The sequence below is a fragment of the Mustelus asterias genome, chromosome 22 (genome assembly GCF_964213995.1).
Source record: "Mustelus asterias chromosome 22, sMusAst1.hap1.1, whole genome shotgun sequence".
Taxonomy (NCBI): Eukaryota; Metazoa; Chordata; class Chondrichthyes; order Carcharhiniformes; family Triakidae; genus Mustelus; species Mustelus asterias.
Genome location: NC_135822.1, coordinates 69770578 through 69790854, shown reverse-complemented (window position 1 = coordinate 69790854; position 20277 = coordinate 69770578). Strand labels below are relative to the sequence as shown.

Below are 20277 nucleotides of genomic sequence, written 5' to 3'. Positions count from 1 at the left end.
TCCAACCCCCCCCCACTACCCACACACATCACTGTCCCCCTTATCAAGCTCCCCCCGCTACCCACACACATCACTGTCCCCCTTATCCTCCCCACCCCACTACCCACACACATCACTGTCCCCCTTATTCAACCCCCCCCCACTACCCACACACATCACTGTCCCCCTTATCAAGCTCCCCCCGCTACCCACACACATCACTGTCCCCCTTATTCACCCCCCCCACTACCCACACACATCACTGTCCCCCTTATCCTCCCCACCCCACTACCCACACACATCACTGTCCCCCTTATTCAACGCCCCCCCCACTACCCACACACATCACTGTCCCCCTTATCAAGCTCCCCCCGCTACCCACACACATCACTGTCCCCCTTATTCACCCCCCCCACTACCCACACACATCACTGTCCCCCTTATTCACCCTCCCACTACCCACACACATCACTGTCCCCCTTATCAAGCTCCCCCCGCTACCCACACACATCACTGTCCCCCTTATTCACCCCCCCACTACCCACACACATCACTGTCCCCCTTATTCACCCCCCCCACTACCCACACACATCACTGTTCCCCTTATCCACCCCCTCACTACCCACACACATCACTGTCCCCCTTATCAACCTCCCCCTCGCTACCCACATACATCACTGTCCCCCTTATCAACCCCCCCCTCGCTACCCACACACATCACTGTCCTTCTTATCCACCCCTCCATTATGCACACACATCACTGTCCCCCTTATTCACTGCCCCACTACCCACACACATCACTGTCCCCCTTATCCACACCGCCCCACTACCCACACACATCACTGTCCCCCTTATCCACCACCCCCACTATCCAGACCGACCGCCACCTCTGCCCCCCTCCCCACCGATCACCTGCAGAGTGGCAGCGGACATCCCTGTCCCCCCCCACCCCCACCAGAGATCCATCTGCCCCCCCCCCCCCCCCCCCCGCCCCCCCCAACCACTGATCTGAGTCAGAGAGCTGTTGGAAACACTGAACGCGCCCTTCAGCAGCTGGAGCGCCCGATTCAGACTTTTATTCAGCAGATCCATTACGGCGCGATTCCGGATCGGCGAACGCGGTGGTAAAGGGGGAAATGCTGATAGAATTGGGCGGGCAGTTCATTAATTCAATTTAAATGCATGCAAATGTATTTAAATTGTCGTTGCGCCCGTTTTGGGCACGAATCGAATCGCCGCCATTCCCGGGTTTCGGTAAAGTGGCCATCTGCGCAGACGTGGGTGCAGATCACGTTTATGGCCTCTCTCCCGACTTTACCACGTTTTCACGCCCGGCAATGGTAAAATCGGGCCCACAGTGTCCCATGCGCTTTCACTCTGGCTTTCAATTAAGTTGTTACCATTTATCTTCACTGCCTGTATTCTAACTTGCAGCCAATCCCGTTCATCAATCACCCTACGTGTTTGCTGATGTACACCAGCCCTTGGTCAGAAACCATTTAAACATCTCATGCTTGTTATCAAATCCCTCCATGCCCCTTGTCCCCTCGCTATTTCTGTAACCTGGGGCTCTGGGGTGGCACAGTAGCACAGTGGGTTAGCACTGCTGCCTCACAGACCCAGGGACCCGGGTTCGATTCCCAGCCTTGGGTCACTGTCTGTGCAGAGTCTGCATGTTCTCCCCGTATCTGCATGGGTTTCCTCCGAGTTTCCTCCCACAGCCCGAAAGACGTGCTGGTTAGGTGCATTGGCCATGCTAAATTCTCCCTCAGTGGACCTGAACAGGTGCCAGTGTGTGGCGACTAGGGGATTCTCACTAACTTCATTGCAGTGTTAATGTTAGCCTACTTGTGACACTAATAAATGAACTTAAACTTAAACTTAAATCTTCTCCAAGATAGCTGCCTTTCTTCAATATTGTGCATGGCCAATTTTAATCACTCTCCCAATGGTGGTTCTGCGTTGAGCTACCAAGACAAAGAACAAAGAAAATTACAGCACAGGAACAGGCCCTTCGGCCCTCCAAGCCTGCACTGACCATGCTGCCTGACTTAACTAAAACTGCCTATGCTTCCGGGGACTATATCCCTCTATTCCCATCTCATTCATGTATTTATCAAGACGCCCCTTAAAAATCACTACCGTATCTGCTTCCACTCCCTCCCCCGGCAACGAGTTCCAGGCACCCACCACTCTGTGTAAAAAAAAAAAAAAAAAATCTGCCTCGTACATCTCTTTTAAACCTTGCCCCTCGCACCTTAGACCTGTGCCCCCTAGTAATTGAATAGACCTTGAAGCTCTGGGATTCCCTCTCCACCTCCCTACCACCCTCTCCTCCTTGAAGCCACTTGTGAAGACCTGCCTCTTTGTCCACAAAGAACAAAGAACAGTACAGCACAGGAAACAGGCCCTTCGGCCCTCCAAGCCTGTGCCGCTCCTTGGTCCAACTAGACCAATCGTTTGTATCCCTCCATTCCCAGGCTGCTCATGTGACTATCCAGGTAAGTCTTAAACGATGTCAGCGTGCCTGCCTCCACCACCCTACTTGGCAGCGCATTCCAGGCCCCCACCACCCTCTGTGTAAAAAACGTCCCTCTGATGTCTGAGTTATACTTCGCCCCTCTCAGCTTGAGCCCGTGACCCCTCGTGATCGTCACCTCCGACCTGGGAAAAAGCTTCCCACTGTTCACCCTATCTATACCCTTCATAATCTTGTATACCTCTATTAGATCTCCCCTCATTCTCCGTCTTTCCAAGGAGAACAACCCCAGTCTACCCAATCTCTCCTCATAGCTAAGACCCTCCATACCAGGCAACATCCTGGTAAACCTTCTCTGCACTCTCTCCAATGCCTCCACGTCCTTCTGGTAGTGCGGTGACCAGAACTGGACGCAGTACTCCAAATGTGGCCTAACCAGCGTTCTATACAGCCGCATCATCAGACTCCAGCTTTTATACTCTATACCCCGTCCTATAAAGGCAAGCATACCATATGCCTTCTTCACCACCTTCTCCACCTGTGTTGCCACCTTCAAGGATTTGTGGACTTGCACACCTAGGTCCCTCTGTGTTTCTATACTCCTGATGACTCTGCCATTTATTGTATAACTCCACCCTACATTATTTCTTCCAAAATGCATCACTTCGCATTCATCCAGATTAAATTCCATCTACCACCTCTCCGCCCAATTTTCCAGCCTATCTATATCCTGCTGTATTGCCCGACAATGCTCTTCGCTATCCGCAATTCCAGCCATCTTCGTGTCATCCGCAAACTTGCTGATTACACCAGTTACACCTTCTTCCAAATCATTTATATATATCACAAATAGCAGAGGTCTTAGTACAGAGCCCTGTGGAACACCACTGGTCACAGACCTCCAGCAGGAAAAAGACCCTTCGACCACTGCCCTTGTTTCCAGGTTTTTGTTTCCCTGCCTGAGTATCTCCTTGTGTGGCTTAATGTCAAATCTTGTTTTGCTAATTCTTCTGTCAAGTGCCCCAAGATGTTGGACTCAGCTGTTCAAATGCAAGTTATTGTTGTTCAATACGTTACCACTTCAAAGCCTTCGAATGACCTCAGGGAGGGCAAAAATCATAGAAACCCTACAGTGCAGAAGGAGGCCATTCTGCGCCGGCGACAATCCCACCCAGGCCCTATCCTTGTAACCCCACATATTTGCCCCGCTAATGCCTCTAACCGACGCATCCTGCGACACTAAGGGGCAATTTAGCATGGCCAATCAACCTAACCCGCATATCTTTGGACTGTGGGAGGAAACCGGAGCACCCGGAGGAAACCCACGCAGACACGGGGAGAACGTGCAGACTCCACACAGACAATGACCCAAGACGGAATTGAACCCAGGTCCCTGGAGCTGTAAGGCAGCAGTGCTAACCACTGTGCCACCCCAAATGGAGAGAAAAGTCAACCAAAGCTACTGGTACTCAGACCTTTGCCATCTTAAACCAGTTTGTTTTGGATAAGTTAGTGCCTGCTTCAAATGAGCATTGGCAAGACGTTAATGAGAGTGGATTATTCAGTCTGCAAAAATAAAGTTAAAGTTTATTTATTTGTCACAGGTAAGGCTTACTGTGAAATTCCCCTAGTCACCACAGTCCGGCGCCTGTTCGGGTCAATGCACCTAATCAGCACGTCTTTCAGAATGTGGGAGGAAACCAGAGCACCCGGAGGAAACCCACGCAGACACGGGGAGAACATGTAGACTCCACACAGACAGTGACCTTAGCCAGGAATCGAACCCGGGTCCCTGGCGCTGTGAAGCAGCAATGCTAACCACTGTGCCACCGTGCCGCTCAAACAAAGCAGATCGAATTGAACCAGCCGTTTTATGCAATCAATTATGCGATGATGAATCCAGAAACTCAGCTAATGTTCTGGAGACACGGGTTCGAATCCCGCCACGGCAGATGGTGGAACTTGAATTCAATTTTTAAAAATCTGGAATTAAGAATCCACTGATGACCATGAAACCATTGTCGATTATTGGAAAAACCCATCTGGTTCACTCATGTCCTTTAGGGAAGGAAATCTGCTGTCCTTACCTGGTCTGGCCTACATGTGACTCCAGGGCCACAGCAATGTTGTTGACTTTCAACTGCCCTCGGGCAAATAAGGATGGGTAATAAATGCTGGCCAGCCAGCGACGCCCATGTCCCACTAATGAATAAAACAAAAATTGAACTAGCTCAATTTTAATGCAATCAAAATAAATGACTTCGGAATTGAATAGGAGGGTGCTGTTTTTTATTAAAGTAGACGCAACCTCAGCTGACAATGTGATCGGGTTAATTCAGGTGAAGCATGTATTCTGGAATGAAGTGCGCTCTTGCGTGGTGAGTGACCGCAGTCACCAGAAACAACAGGGGTGGCTCAGTGAGTGGGCACCAGTCCCACGAGAGATTAAGTGGTGGAGATGGGTGATTCTTGCAACGACGTCTGATCTTCCAACCCACTGGCCATCCCTTCCAGGAAAGAGTAGCTGGCTTCCCTTTCCTTCTCCAATGGAGTAGGGACTCTGCAGACAATCTGGATGACACTCAGTGCTTTCCCTTCCCATATTGGCTCAATCTTGCTCCAGAGAAATGGAATATGATGACAATATTCATTTCCAAGATCCTCAATGTTTGGCAGAAGGACGGAAGCACAAAGACTTGGATTTATATGGCTCCCAATCACACCCCTTAGACTTCTCCAAGCACCTCAATATCCAGTTTATTACTTGAAAGTGCAGTCACTATTACCTGGTAGACTTATATCTTCAACACAGCAACATCACATAGAAAGCATTGATAATGAGTCATAGGGACATAAGAACATAAGAACTAGGAGTCGGCCATCTGGCCCCTCGAGCCTGCTCCGCCATTCAATAAGATCATGGCTGATCTTTTCGTGGACTCAGCTCCACTTACCCGCCCGCTCACCATAACCCTTAATTCCTTTACTGTTCGAAAATTTATCTATCCTTGCCTTAAAAACATTCAATGAGGTAGCCTCAACTGCTTCACTGGGCAGGGAATTCCACAGATTCACAACCCTTTGTGTGAAGAAGTTCCTCCTCAGCTCTGTCCTAACTCTGATCCCCCTTATTTTGAGCCTATGCCCCCTAGTTCTAGTTTCACCTGCCAGTGGAAACAACCTCCCTGCTTCTATCTTACCTATTTCCTTCATATTGTTCTATGTTTCTATAAGATCTCCCCTCATTCTTCTGAATTCCAATGAGTATAGCTCCATTCTACTCAGTCTCTCCTCATAAGCCAACCCGCTCAACTCCGGAATCAACCTAGTGAATCTCCTCTGAATCTCCTTGTTAAGTTGTTACCTTTTTGGTTGTATTGATCAAGAGAGGAATGTTGGCCTGGAAAGGAATAGAAGTCCCTTCCCTTCTGGAGGTGATATGGGGCAAGTAATACCTGCTGAAACCCCCAATGGGAGAAGCCGAGAGGAAGGACCTCATCGCAGTTCGCCTGGAAACAACAAAAGCTGCAAATTGGTCTCAGTTACAACAGTAGAATTGAGATTGTGTCTTCAACATGTACAGAGATCCTGAGATGCTTAGTAAAACGGATGGACATCAAGTCAGAGAAACAGGTATTAGGACGGTGAACTAAAAGCTTGTTCAAATGTGTGTTTGATAGAGCCTTAAAGGAGACTAGAGAGGTGGATTCAGCGGTGAATGCCAGGGTGTGGGACCATAGCGACTGAAGATACGCCACTAATGGGCCTACCATATATTAAACTGATCTTTCATGGAATTTATATCATAGAACCCCTACGGTGCAGAAGGAGGTCACTCGGCCCATCAAGTCTGCACCGACCACAATCCCACCCAAGCCCTATCCCAATAAACCTACCTATTTACACGACTAACCCCCTGACACTAAGGGACAGAAATCAGATTGTGTGAGCTTATTGGAGCTGTCCTGAAATAAATAGCTGACTTGTGCCATTGCCATTTATTCTCTGCTACAGGACCTCTGTTAGTTTTCACAGATTATTGCATGGTTAGAAGTCCAGTGCACATTCATACAGGGTGCCTTCATCCTGATAGATGACCCCGTGATTCCTTTAAAAGCCCAGGGGAACATTTACGCTCAAGTTCCTAATTGGAAATCATAACTTCTAACACATTCGGGGTCATGAATTTTCGCAGTCCAATCTTGTTAGCTAATGAGGTCGTTCCCCCATCCTATCCTCATGTGATCTGAAAGTTAGCAGGCATGATGTCAGGAACTGGATCATACCCACGCTCTTCCCCATTCGCTCATCAAACGGGTTACAAAAGTCAATTGAAAACAGAGGAAGAAGAACAAGACTTGGAAGGCTGGAATTCCAAAAGCTTGCTTTTAATTAAGGGTTTATGGATGGGGGCAAGGCAGTGGACGTGGTATATATGGATTTTAGTAAGGCGTTTGATAAGGTTCACCATGGTAGGCTTCTGCAGAAAATGCAGATGTATGGGATTGGGGGTGATCTAGGAAATTGGATCAGGAATTGGCTAGCGGATAGGAAACAGAGGGTGGTGGTTGATAGTAAATATTCATCATGGAGTGCGGTTACAAGTGGTGTACCTCAGGGATCTGTTTTGGGGCCACTGCTGTTTGTAATATTTATTAATGATCTGGATGAGGGTATAGTTGGGTGGATTAGCAAATTTGCTGATGACACCAAAGTCGGTGGTGTGGTAGACAGTGAGGAAGGGTGTCGTAGTTTGCAGGAAGACTTAGACAGGTTGCAAAGTTGGGCCGAGAGGTGGCGGATGGAGTTTAATGCGGAGAAGTGTGAGGTAATTCACTTTGGTAGGAATAACAGATGTGTTGAGTATAGGGCTAACGGGAGGACTTTGAATAGTGTGGAGGAGCAGAGGGATCTAGGTGTATGTGTGCATAGATCCCTGAAAGTTGGGAATCAAGTAGATAAGGTTGTTAAGAAGGCATATGGTGTCTTGGCGTTTATTGGTAGGGGGATTGAATTTAGGAGTCGTAGCGTTATGTTGCAACTGTACACAACTCTGGTGCGGCCGCACTTGGAGTACTGTGTGCAGTTCTGGTCCCCACATTACAGGAAGGATGTGGAGGCTTTGGAGAGGGTGCAGAGGAGGTTTACCAGGATGTTGCCTGGTATGGAGGGGAGATCCTATGAGGAGAGGCTGAGGGATTTGGGATTGTTTTCGCTGGAAAGGCGGCGGCTAAGAGGGGATCTTATTGAAACATATAAAATGATTAGAGGTTTAGATAGGGTGGATAGTGATAGCCTTTTTCCTCTGATGGAGAAATCCAGCACGAGGGGGCATGGCTTTAAATTGAGGGGGGGTAGTTATAGAACCGATGTCAGGGGTAGGTTCTTTACCCAGAGGGTGGTGAGGGATTGGAATGCCCTGCCAGCATCAGTAGTAAATGCGCCTAGTTTGGGGGCGTTTAAGAGATCCGTAGATAGGTTCATGGACGAAAAGAAATTGGTTTAGGTTGGAGGGTCACAGTTTTTTTTTTTAACTGGTCGGTGCAACATCGTGGGCCGAAGGGCCTGTTCTGCGCTGTAATGTTCTATGTTCTATGTTCTATGTTTATGACTTCCCAGCATTGTTAAAGAAAGCAGTTTGGGGTCATCTTCCATGTTTCAAGAAATCTGATCCACAAACTCCGACATGAGCCGCTGAGGTGGGTGGTGGATTCCAAGAAAAAATTGTGCAAAGCAACTGCGAATGGGTTGACTTGGTGTTTATTTGATGGATTACTGAGCACAATGATTTCAGCAGGGTTCCATCGCTGGAATAATCTGAAGGCAGCATGTCGGCACTGTGGTTAGCACTGCTGCCTCACAGCGCAAGGGACCCGGGTTCGATTCCCGGCTTGGGTCACTGCCTGTGTGGAGTTTGCATGTTCTCCCCGTGTTTGCGTGGGTTTCCTCCGGGTGCTCCGGTTTCCTCCTGCAGTCAGGAAGACGTGCTGGTTAGGTGCATTGGCCATGCTAAATTCTCCTTCAGTGTGCCTGAACAGGCATCAGAATGTGGCGACTCGGGATTTTTCACAGTAACTTCATTGCAGTGTTAATGTAAGCCTACTTGTGACTAATAAATGAATAAACTTTTAGTTAGCTCATCCTCAGCAGGGACCTCAGCAAGGTTGTCCTACAGATAAGCTTCAGAAATAAAGTAAAGTTTATTTATTAGTCACAAGTAAGGCTTACATTAAACACTGCAATGAAGTTACTGTGAAATTCCCCTAGTCGCCACAATCCAGCGCCTGTTCAGGTCAATGCACCTAACCAGCACGTCTTTGGACTGTGGGAGGAAACTGGAGCACCTGGAGGAAACTCACACAGACACGGGGAGAATGTGCAAACTGCACATAGACAGTGACCGAGCCAGGAATCGAACCCGGGTCCCTGGCGCTGTGAAGCAGCAGCGCTAACCATTGTGCTACTGTGCTGCCCACGTGTGTTCTAATGTGTGAAATATGTTCTAACCTCGGAGCTATCACCGCCGGTTTCAAAAAGATTCGGGGACTTAGTGGCTTCTTGGGGCCTGCCAGACACACAACAGGCAGACCCGCCTCTCATTGATAGCGAGCCACTCTATTCAGTGCTCTTTCTAACTTGTATTTTCTCATTCTTAGAGACGTTTCAAGTTGTTGTGAAGGGGAATGGCTTTTCCCACGCACGGAGTGTGGATAAAGTACGCTGTAGCTTCAAGATTAACGATACCGTGACCCTCAGTAAGTATATCTGGGAAAATTGAAATGTTGGCTCTTTCTGCCAAGATCCTTTAAGTTATCATATAAGTTGGGCAAGTTTATTTAGCCCTCAATTCCAAAAACAAAGAACATGCAGAACACTGTCAAAGCTTTGCAATAGCGTGCAGCTCAGATTTTGTCCGTTGATTATAGTTTAAATTCACCATTTCAAACCCTCAGCCCAACTTTCCTCCTTTCCTTTCCTGCTCAAAGTGACACTCAGGTTTATCTGCCCCACACAAATAATATGCCCCCAACCACCTCAGCTCCGACTCCCACTGAATCTGCACACCCTGCTCTAATTTCTCAGGAGACTAAGGAAATTCGGCATGTGACAGGTTTAAGGTGCTGGGGAGTAGGTCAGGGGTAAGTTTTTCACTCGGAGGGTGGTGGGTGAGTGGAATCGGCTGCCGTCAGTGGTGGTGGAGGCAAACTCGATAGGGTCTTTTAAGAGACTTCTGGATGAGTACATGGGACTTAATAGGATTGAGGGTTATAGGTAAGTCTATTTATAAGCCCAGGTAGGTAGGGACACGACCGGTGCAACTTGTGGGCTGAAGGGCCTGTTTGTGCTGTAGTTTTTCTATGTTCTATGTTCTATGTCCGCCACGACTCTCACCAATGTTTACAGATGCACCATAGAAAGCATCCTTTCCAGATGTATCATAGCTTGGTGTGGCTCCTGCTCTGACCAAGACCGCAAGAAACTACAAAAGGTTATGAACGTAGCCCAATCCATCACGCAAACCGGCCTCCCATCATTGACTCTGTCTACACTTCCCACTGCCTTGGAAAAGTAGCCAGCATAATCAAGACCCCACGCACCCCGGACATTCTCTCTTCCACCTTCTTCCGTCAGGAAAAAGATGCAAAACTCTGAAGCCACGTACCAGCTGACTCGAGAACAGTTTCTTCCCTGCTGCCATCAGACTTTGAATAGACTTACCTCATAAGGAAGTTGATCTTTCTCTACACCCTAGCTATGACGGTAACACTACATTCTGCACTCTCTCCTTTCCTTCTCCCTACATACTCTATGAATGATCTGTTTTGTCTGTATAGTGCGCAAGAAACAATACTTTTCACTGTATCCCAAAACATGTGACAATAATAAATCAAATCAAATCTGATCCCAGTCCAACCACAGGCTATGAAATTCCAGGGACCACTGGGTACACTTTCACTCATGTCAACATTCATGTGTTGTACCATCGAGGGAGCTAAATTAATTTTGGAATCTCCCCCAGCCCCATAACCCGCTAAGACATCTTCACTCCTTGAAATCTGGTCTCTTAAGCATACCTAGTTGCTCCATCATAGATAGCCGTGCCTTCACTTGTCGGGTTCCAAGCTCTAGAATTCCCTCCCTAAACCTCTCTGCTCTCTCTCTCCTCTTACTCTAACCTGTCCTACAATCTCCTTATGTGGCTCTCTGTCATAGTGTTCCTGTGTAGTACCTTGGGACATTTCATGATGTTACAGGCACTGTATCAATCTAAGTTGTTTAAGATAATTGTCTTTGGTATGTTCATTGAGGGACATAGATACTCTTTATAATTGATTATATGGTGATTATGGGATGTACAACACAAAGGTGTTGCCTTCAACAGCACCTTCCAAACTTGTGACCTCTGCCATCTAGAAAGACAAGGGCAGCAGATACCTGGGAATACCACTCCCTGGAGATTCCCCTCATGACTCACCATCCTGACTTGAAAATACATCGACCGTTCCTTTCACTGGCACTGGGTCAAAATGCTGGGACTCCCTCCCTAACAGCACTGAGGATATACCTACACCACATGGAGAGCAGCAGTTCAAGAAGGCAGCTCACCACCACCTTCTCGTGGCCAATGAGGGATGGGTAGTAAATGCTGGGCTAGCCAGTGACGCCCACATCTCATGAAAGAAGAAACTAAACTGAAGGTTCATGAGGAACGTGTCCTGACAATGTACAAGCTGTGCAACCAGCATTCTCCAGGCATGGGGGGCCCCAGGGTGAGAGCCTTAGCTGTAGGACTAGCAGCATGTAAAATAATCTCTACTCAGATTCTGGTGCATCTCGAGTGAGCAAGGCACTTTCTCCTGAAGCTTTTCCAATGAGGGAATCACACTCGATGTGACCTGGTAGATGTGACCTGATAGAAGTCTACAAGATTATGAGAGGCATGGACAAAGTGAATAGTCAGAAGCTTTTTCCCAGGGTGGAAGAGTCAATTACTAGGGGGCACAGGTTTAAGGTGCGAGGGGCAAGGTTTAAAGGAGATGTACGGGGCAAGTTTTTTTTATTCACACAGAGGGTGGTGGGTGCCTGGAACTCGCTGCCAGGGGAGTAGTGGAAGCAGATACGATAGTGACTTTTAAGGGACGTCTGGGCAAATATCTGAATCGGATGGGAATAGAGGGATATGGTCCGGGAAGGGTAGGGGGTTTTAGTTCACACGGGCAGCATGGTCGGTGTAGGCTTGGAGGGCTGAACGGCCTGTTCCTGTGCTGTAGTTTTCTTTGTTCTTTGTGACCTCGCTATTCCAACGATGGAATCACATTCGATGGGCGGCACGGTGGCACAGTGGTTAGCACTGCTGCCTCACAGCGCCAGGGACCCGGGTTCGATTCCCGGCTTGGGTCACTGTCTGTGTGGAATCATAGAATCATAGAAACCCTACAGTACAGAAAGAGGCCATTCGGCCCATCAAGTCTGCACCGACCACAATCCCACCCAGGCCCTACCCCCTACATATTTTACCCACTAATCCCTCTAACCTACGCATCTCAGGACACTAAGGGGCAATTTTTTTACCATGGCCAATCAACCTAACCCGCACATCTTTGGACTGTGGGAGGAAACTGGAGCACCCGGAGGAAACCCACGCAGACACGAGGAGAATGTGCAGACTCCACACACTTCTCCCTGTGTCTGTGTGGGTTTCCTCCGGGTGCTCCGGTTTCCTCCCACACTCCAAAAATGTGTGGGTTAGGTTGATTGGCCATGCTAAATTGCTCCTTAGTCTTAGGGGGGATGTCAGGTGGATTAGTAGGGTAAATATCTGGGGTTACAGAGATAAGGCCTGGGTTGGATTGTTGTTGGTGCAGGCTCAAATGGGCCGAATGGCCTCTTTCTGCACTGTGGGTATTCTATTCTATTCTACATTTCGATGTGACCTCGAGTGAGCTACACACTTTCTCCCGAGGCTTTTCCAAGGATGGAATCACATTCGATGAGGGAGAGCATTCCAAAAGCTGGAATGCGGAGGAGGACGATGGTTTAAAGCCGCCTATTTTGTTTTTTACACGCCTCAGGGTAACTGAAAGCCTTCGCTGTACCCTGCTGATTTCAGGCAGAATACAAGTGTGGAAGACCGTCCAGAGGTTTGGTTTCACGGCTGACACTTTCCTGAGCGACGCCAGCTTAAGTACTTTTGCATCCAACATTTGCATTGCTCCAGGTGAGCAATAGGGGCCATTCCAGGCCGCCAATCCCAATCTCCTGAGTTTCCGGGTGAGGGGAGATCCAGGTAAAAGATCCCTCTGCATCAAGAGTGCGTCTCCAAACCAGTTTGATTTTCCATTTCCCACAACAAACATCCTGTCAACTCTATCCTGGATTTTGAACGAAAGCCAATTCGAGGCCAGATTCTGCTCTGGCCTCACATGCACTGGGGATGAGATTTCAACTTGAATGAACACAGGACTCCCGCAGGCGGGAACAGAGACGTCTTGTCAACTGTTCATCCTGGCTGAATGCGGAATGCTAGCCTGCTAAAATATTTTGTGTGTTGTATCTCCGTGGATTCAAACCAGGGCCACACCCTGCAGCACAGCACAACTCGCTCTGCTGTATCGCCAGAAGAATATGGAGTACAAGCATCTGGAAAAAGGAAAACCAAAACCATGAAGGCTGCTGTCTTCACTTTGACCCGGTACATCTCCACAGGGGCATCAGAAAAGAACTCCAAATGAACCCTGGATGTGAAAGCTGTCGGGGCAAATTAATGTGTTGCACCAGGAAATTGTAAACTAATTGGGGTCAATAAAAAGGAGGAGGGTACTGTTTTTATAATAACTTTAGGAGCAGAGGCCGTAAGGGAAATGTTGAACAACGCCTTGCAATTATTTCGCTCTGTAATTGTGACGTTAAGATCCCAAGGAATGCAATCAGACAGAATTTGACACAGGTGCACAAGGAGGAATTAGGGCAGGCGACTAAAAGCTTGGCGGAAGAGGTTGATTTGGCCTTCAAAGGGAAAAGAGAGCGGGAGAGGTTTGGAGAGGGGAATTTCAGAACTTAGGGCCCGGGCAGCTGGAGGCGCGGCCACCAGTGGCAGAACGATTAAAGTAAGAGCTTTAACAACACCAGGTTAAAGTCCAACAGGTTTATTTGGCAGCAAATACCATTAGCTTTCGGAGCGCTGCTCCTTCGTCAGATGGAGTGGGAATGTGATCTCAAACAGTGCACAGAGACACAACATCAAGCTATAGAACACTGATTAGAATGCGAATCCCTACAACCAACCAGGTCTTAAAGGTACAGACAATGTGGGTGGAGGGAGCATTAAGCACAGGTTAAAGAGATGTGTATTGTCTCCAGACAGGATAGCCAGCAAGTTCAGGAGGCAAGCTGTGGGGGTTACTGATAGTGTGACATAAATCCAACATCCCGGTTTAGGCCGTCCTCATGTGTGCGGAACTTGGCTATCAGTTTCTGCTCAGCGACTCTACGCTGTCGTGTGTCGTGAAGGCCACCTTGGAGAACGTTTACCCGAAGATCAGAGGCTGAATGCCTGTGACTGCTGAAGTGCTCCCCCACAGGAAGAGAACAGTCTTGCCTGGTGTTCCGCACACATGAGGACGGCCTAAACCCGGGATGTTGGATTTATGTCACATTATCAGTAACCCCCACAGCTTGCCTCCTGGACTTGCTGGCTATCCTGTCTGGAGACAATACACATCTCTTTAACCTGTGCTTAATGCTCCCTCCACCCACATTGTCTGTATCTTTAAGGTCTGGCTGGCTGTAGGGATTCGCATTCTAATCCGTATTCTGTAACTTGATTTTGTGTCTCTGTATGCCCTGTTTGAGAGCAGATTTCCACTCCATCTGACAAAGGAGCAGCGCTCCGAAAGCTAATGGTATTTGCTACCAAATAAACCTGTTGGACTTTAACCTGGTGTTGTTAAAACTCTTACTGTGTTCACCCCAGTCCAACGCCGGCATCTCCACATCAGAGCGATTAAAATCAGGGATGCGCAAGAGGACAAGGATTGGAGGAGCTCCGACATCTCGGAGGGTTGTAGTGTTGGAGGAGATTACTGAGAGAGAGGGATGAGACCTTGGTGGCATGGGCCGAATGGTTTCCTTCCGCACTGTGGGGATTCTATGATTTGAAAAGAAGGATGAGATTTTGAAAATTGCGGTGTTGTTCTCAGTAAATGTTGAGGTGCTGATTGATGCAGTAATTGGCCACCATCAACAATGGTGGTTCTTTTGGATGAGATTGGAACATATTCCCAGTACATTGGATGAAATTTTACATCCTCTCCCACCGGCCGGATTTTCCAGTCCCGCCGAAGTCAATGGACCTTTTCTTTCATTCATTCATTGACATGGTTAGGCCAGCATTTATTGCTCATCCCTAGTTGCCTGAGGGCAGTTGAGAGTCAACCACATTGTGGTGGCTCTGGAGTCACATGTAGGCCAGACCAGGTAAGGATGGCAGATTTCCCTTCCTAAAGGACATTAGTGAACCAGATGGGTTTTTCCAACAATGGTCATCAGTAGATTCTTAATTCCAAAATATTTTTTGTATTGAAATCAAATTCCACCATCTGCCGTGGCGGGGATTCAAACCCGGGTCCCCAGAACATTCGCTGAGTTTCTGGATTCATGTTCAAGCGATTAATACCACATGGCCATCACCTCCTCTAAATGGCTGACCGCATTCTCTAACCCCTCTCCTCCTGACAAGGCTGGAAGATTCCACCCACTTAGAGCTACAAGGCAAATTGACCGGATCCATTATACTCGGGTCTTGCATCGAACAATGAGTAATCTCTCAACACCAGGTTAAAGTCCAACAGGTTTATTTGGTAGCACGAGCTTTCAGAACGTTGCCCCTTCATCAGGTGATGAAGGATGAACCTGATGAAGGGGCAACGCTCCAAAAGCTCGTGCCACCAAATAAACCTGTTGGACTTTAACCTGGTGTTGTCAGATTACTTACTGTGCCCACCCCAGTCAACGCCGACATCTCCACCTCATCGAGCAAAGAGCTTGGCAGTGGCCTGCGATGGATAATTGCAAGAAAAATACATTGTAGTTCTTCAGCAATAAGGAGAATATGTTTTTCTTTTGTAAAAGGAAAATGACACTGAGGTTTAAATGCAAACCAAATCTTGTTCGTGGGAAGGGTGTTGTGGCAAGATTTAAACTATTTTAGCCAGGTTACTGGCTTGTGAAAATCCAGCCTGTGTGTGTGTGTGTCTGAATTTCTGAAATGGTTGTGGCATTCCTCACAAGGACTCAATGGCATTTTTTTCTATCTCTTCCAGTTCAGAAGCCTTTGGTGGTGGAAGACACATATTTGCTCTGTCCTGCACCAGTACTAGAAGAGGTTGACAGGTACATTGAGATTTTTACTCCCGCAACCCCTTCCCCACAATGTTTTGGTAGCTGGACAGAATTCTTGGTACCTTGGGGGATCCCAATGGTCAGACGCAGCATGATTAAGTCAATGTTGTCTGACTCGCTCTTGCTTCTAGGTAAGATACCGTTACAGGCGGGTACAAATTTGTCTTTTAAAAAGCATTTAGACAGTTCTGTGGGTAAGATGGGTATAGAGGGATATGGGCCAAACGCGGAGAATTGCGACTAGCTTAGTGGTTACAAAAAAAACATGTGTGAGGCAAGTTTTTTTACACAGAGGGTGGTGAATGTCTGGAACGTGCTGCCCGGGGAGGTGGTGGGAGCAGGTACGATAGCGGCATTTAAGGGGCAACTAGACGAATTCATGAATGGGATGGGAATGGAAGGACGCGGACTGCGTAAATGCATATGGTTTTAGTTTAGGCAGGCATCATGATCGGTGCAGGCTTGGAGGCAGAAGGACCTGTTCCTGGGCTGTACTGTTCTTTGTTCTTCTTAGTTCTTTGTACACTCAGTGCAGAGATAAACTCAAAGGAAAAGGAAAGACTGGCATTTATACACGACCAGACATCTCAATGTGCTTTCCAGCCAATTAGGTACTTCTGAATTGTAGTCAATGTTGCAATCACAGAACCGATGCAGTGCAGAGGGAAGCCATTCAGCCCATCACATCTGTACCAGCTCTCTGTGCTGTTTTCACACCGTCTCCCTGTAACCCCACACATTCTCCCTTTTCAGATAACAGTCTAAATCTCTTTTGAATGCATCGATTGAACCTGCCTCCACCTCACTGTCAGGCAGAGCATTCCAGACTCTTAACCACTCGCTGCCTGAACAACCTTTCTCTTGTATCACTTTTGTGGTCTAAATCTAGAGGGCATAGGTTTAAGGTGAGAGGGGAGAAATACAAAAGGGTCCAGAGGGGCAATTTCTTTCACACACAGGGTGGTGAGTGTCTGGAACAAGCTGCCAGAGGTAGTAGTAGAGGCGGGTACAATTTTGTCTTTTAAAAAGCATTTAGACAGTAAGATGGGTACAGAGTGATATGGGCCAAACGCAGGCAATTGGGACTAGCTTAGTAGTTAAAAAAAGAAAAGGGATGGTATGGACAAATTGGGCCAAAGGGCCTGTTTCCATGCTGTAAACCTCTATGACTCTCTACATTAGTGATAAATATCAGGAAGAGCAAGGGTCCCAACACAGACCCTGGGAACTCCACTACAAACCCTACTCCAGCTGGAAAACATCCATTAACAATGACTCTCTTCCCTGTCACGCAGCCAATTCTGTATCCACGTTGCTCCTGTCACTTTTATTCCATGAGCTATATTTTGCTCACATTTAGGCAAAGGGGCGGCACAGTGGTTAGCACTGCTGCCTCACAGCGCCAGGGACCCGGGTTCGATTCCCGGCTTGGGGTCACTGTCTGTGTGGACTTTGCACATTCTCCCCGAGTCTGCGTGGGTTTCCTCTGGGTGCTCCAGTTTCCTCCCACAGTCCGCAAGACGTGCTGGTTAGGTGCACTGGCCATGCTAAATTCTCCCTCAGTGTACCCGAACAGGCGCCGGAGTGTGGCGACTAGGGGATTTTCACAGTAACTTCATTGTCGTGTTAATGTCAGTCTACTTGTGACACTAATAAATAAACTTTAAGCTTATTAAAGCTAACTCCCAGAAGCAGCAGTGCAATAATGTTCAGATAATCTGTTTCTGTATGTCTCCAAATGTGTGCGGGTTAGATTGATTGGCCTTGCTAAATTGCCCCTTAGTGTCCCAAGACGTGTAGATTAGGGGGATTAGCAGGGTAAATATGTGGGGTTACAGGGATAGGGCCTGGGTGGGATTGTTGTCGGTGCAGACTCGATGGGCCAAATGGCCTCCTTCTGCACTGTAGGGACTCCATGATTCTATTCGATGATTCCATGTTAGGGTTGAGGGATGAGTGTTGGCTGTGATGCTGGGGAGAACTCCCCTACTCTGCAGACTCGTGCCATGGGATCTTCCACATCCACCTGGGTAGGAAGATGGGGGCTTGATTTAACATTTCATCCAGAAGATGGGCAGCACTCCCTCAGTACTGCACTGGAGTGTTTGGGACCGAAATCCAGAACTTTGAGTTTCAGCTCACTGGGTCTATTGCTGAAATGCTGGGCTCTCCCACTGCAACCAAAAGTGGACAAGGAAAGAAGAAATGAAGTTCAATGCAGATGAAGAATTGTTTGGCAAAAGGCTTTGTAGCAAGTTGCAATGTCCAAATTCAGCTGCTTTAAAGTTTTTATTTTTATTTTTTAAAGTTTAAAAAGTTTATTTGTTAGTGTCACAAGTAAAGCTTACATTAACACTGCAATGAAGTTACTGTGAAAATCCCCCAGTCACCACATTCTGGCACCTGTTCGGGTACACTGAGGGAGAATTTAGCATGGTCAATGCACCTAACCAGCACGTCTTTCAGATCGTGGGAGGAAACCAGAGCACTCAGAGGAAACCCACACAGACACGGGGAGAATGTGCACATTCGCACATTCCCAATGACAGTGGCCCAAACCGGGAATTGAACCCGAGTCCCTAGAGCTGTGAGGTAGCAGTGTTAACCACTGTGCCACCGTGCTGCTGATATAGTGAGGGATACTCTAAAGTGGGTCGCTGGGATCTCCTGAGAAGATTGCTTTAAGTACTCAGTTTGGTCTAAGCTGGTGTAAGTTGACTGGCTCAGGATACCATACACTTGTTAAATTAAACCCTGGTCTGTTTTTGCCCACCCCAGTTAAGGAAGGGTACTGTAACATTGGAGGTGATTGAATGAAGGTTCACTGAATTGGCTCCCTTGGAACGAAAGAGTTGTCCTATGATGACACGCTGAGTAAATTGGGTCTGTGTTCTCTGGAGTTTCGAAGATTGAGAGGTGTTCTCTTTGAAACATTCACGATCCTGAAGTTGTTTGACAGGATAGACCACAGAGGTTGGAGGAGTGAAAATGTGGGGGCACAATGTCGGGGATAATGGGGTTAATGGTCGAGGACTGAGATGAGGCAAAATCACTTCACTCAAAGGGTTGTGAATCTTTGGAACTCCCTAACCCCCAAGTCTCCATTGTTGAAAATATTGAAGGGTGGGACAGATAGAATTTTAGAATAGAATAGGATCTGACAATACAGGAGGTGCTATTCAGCCCATCAAGTCTGCACCGACCACAATCCCATCCAGGTCCCATTCCTGTAACCCCACATATTTACCCTGCTAATCCCTTGACACTAAGGGTCAATTTAGCATGGCCAATCAACCTAACCCGCACATCTTTGGACTATGGGAGGGAACCGGAGCATGCGGAGGAAACCCACACAGGCACGGGGAGAATGTGCAAACTGTACACAAACAGTGATCCCAGGCCGGAATTGAACCTGGGTCCCTGGCGCTGTGAGGCAGCAGTGCTAACCACTGTGCCGCCGTGCCGCCCGTGTTAGATGACTAAGGCGAACGGCAGTTGAAGCCAAGATGAGCAATGATTATATTGAAAGGCGGAGCAGGCTGGAGGAGCCAGGGAGTCTATTCCAGCTCCAATTTCTGATGTTTGTGACAGTTCTTCCTTGAGGAGTTGTAGAACCAGCTCAGCGGCAGCGACATTTCTATTGAGTCTAGGGTGTTCAATAGGGTGTGGTGCCGTCATGCAGGTGAGTGGCTGGTTTCTCTACTCTGACCGGATTCTTGTGGGCATCCCAGAGAAGATCTCGGGTGCCTCTCCCGTTCTCGTGTTCGCCTCTCTTGCTGAGGGGAGACCTCTACCTCAGCCTGGCACCTCAGTCACCAATAATCCACAGTAGCCAGCCCAGTCTGAGTCACCGTCACTGAGGCACAGTCTGATGTTTGGCAATCTGTCGATCCACAAGGCATTCACTAATGAAGGAAATACTGACATTTCCCTAGTTCTGGACTCCCCCAGCATTGAGAACATTCTTTCTCAACCTACCCTGTCTAGCCCTCACAGAATTTTATAAGTTTCTGATCCCCTCTCACTCTTCTAAACTCCAGTGAATATAATCCTAACTGACTTTGTTAGTCTCTCCTCCTTTGACAACTGCCATCCCAGGAATCAGCCTTGTAAACCTTCGCTGTACTCCCTCTATAACAAAGACTCCTTCCTCAGATAAGGACACCGAAACTGCACATGACTCCAGGTGTGGCCTCACCAACGGCCGATACAATTGCAGCAAAACATCCCTATCCCTATACTCAAATCCTCTCACTATGAAGGCCAACATACCATTTGCCGCCTTTACTGCCTGCTGTACCTGCGCACTTACTTTCAGCGGCTGATGCACGAGGACTCCAAGGTCTCATTGAGTATCCACCTCCCTCAATTTACATCCATTCAAGCAATAATCTGCCTTCCTATTATTGCTACCAAAG

The 20277-nt window shown here is 47.9% G+C and overlaps 1 protein-coding gene across 1 annotated transcript in view; it reads left to right on the top strand.

Annotated features, from left to right (window-relative positions):
* Nucleotides 1–20277, top strand: part of LOC144510172 (anthrax toxin receptor 1-like) — a 157023-nt gene that overhangs the window by 34607 nt on the left and 102139 nt on the right. The window contains exons 9-10 of the mRNA XM_078239609.1: nucleotides 9115–9213; nucleotides 15781–15850. Of these exons, the coding sequence (XP_078095735.1) occupies nucleotides 9115–9213; nucleotides 15781–15850 (169 nt within the window). The remainder of the gene's footprint in view (nucleotides 1–9114; nucleotides 9214–15780; nucleotides 15851–20277) is intronic.